At 57.1% G+C, this 617-nt stretch overlaps 1 protein-coding gene across 1 annotated transcript in view; it reads left to right on the top strand.

Moving 5' to 3' along the window:
• Positions 1 to 484: 484 nt before the first annotated feature.
• ETH_00041760 (DEAD/DEAH box helicase, putative) overlaps positions 485 to 617 on the top strand; it is a gene marked incomplete at both ends in the record, with an annotated part of 3,279 nt that continues 3,146 nt past the window's right edge. Inside the window, one exon of the mRNA XM_013375132.1 lies at positions 485 to 500. Coding sequence (XP_013230586.1) covers positions 485 to 500 — 16 coding nt within the window. The remainder of the gene's footprint in view (positions 501 to 617) is intronic.

Consider the following 617-nt stretch of genomic DNA (forward strand, 5'->3'; position numbering starts at 1 on the left):
AGCAGCAGCAGAAGCAGCAGCGCCTGCGCAAGATTTAGATGTACCTACGCTCCAAGAAGACCCCCAGCAGCAGCAGCAGCAGCAGCAGCAGCAGCAGCAGCAGCAGCTGATCCTCTTTTCTGCAACACAACCTTCTTGGGTTCAAACTGTTGCAAAAAAGTTTCTCAGAAATCCCCAGGTGGTCGACGTCATGAGCCAGCGAACCGTCAGGTAAGGGTTTAGGGTTTAGGATTTAGGGTTTAGGGTTTAGGGTTTAGGGTTTGGGGTTTAGGGGCGGCGCTGCAGGTAGCAGCTTCTCTCCGGTTGCATTCAGCGCTTAGTGCCCAGGTTTAAACGCCTTACTTTCATTTTCTGTCGCTGCTGCTCTGTTGCTGCTGCTGCTGTGCTACTGCTGCTATGCTGCTGCTGCTGTGCTGCTGCTGCTGTTGGGTTGCTGCTGCTGCTGCTGCTGTTCAGGACTGCTGCTGCAGTGACACACCTGCGAATGGAGGTGCCCGAGGGTTTATCTGCTGCTGGCCTGTCGCTGCTGCTGCGGGACTGCCTGCTGTGTCTGACGCCCCGCGGCAGCAGCAGCAGCAGGAGCAGCAGCAGCGGCAGCCACAGCAGCAGCAGCATTG

This window comes from Eimeria tenella, genomic scaffold (assembly GCF_000499545.2).
Source record: "Eimeria tenella Houghton genomic scaffold, Eth_scaff2544, whole genome shotgun sequence".
Taxonomy (NCBI): domain Eukaryota; phylum Apicomplexa; class Conoidasida; order Eucoccidiorida; family Eimeriidae; genus Eimeria; species Eimeria tenella.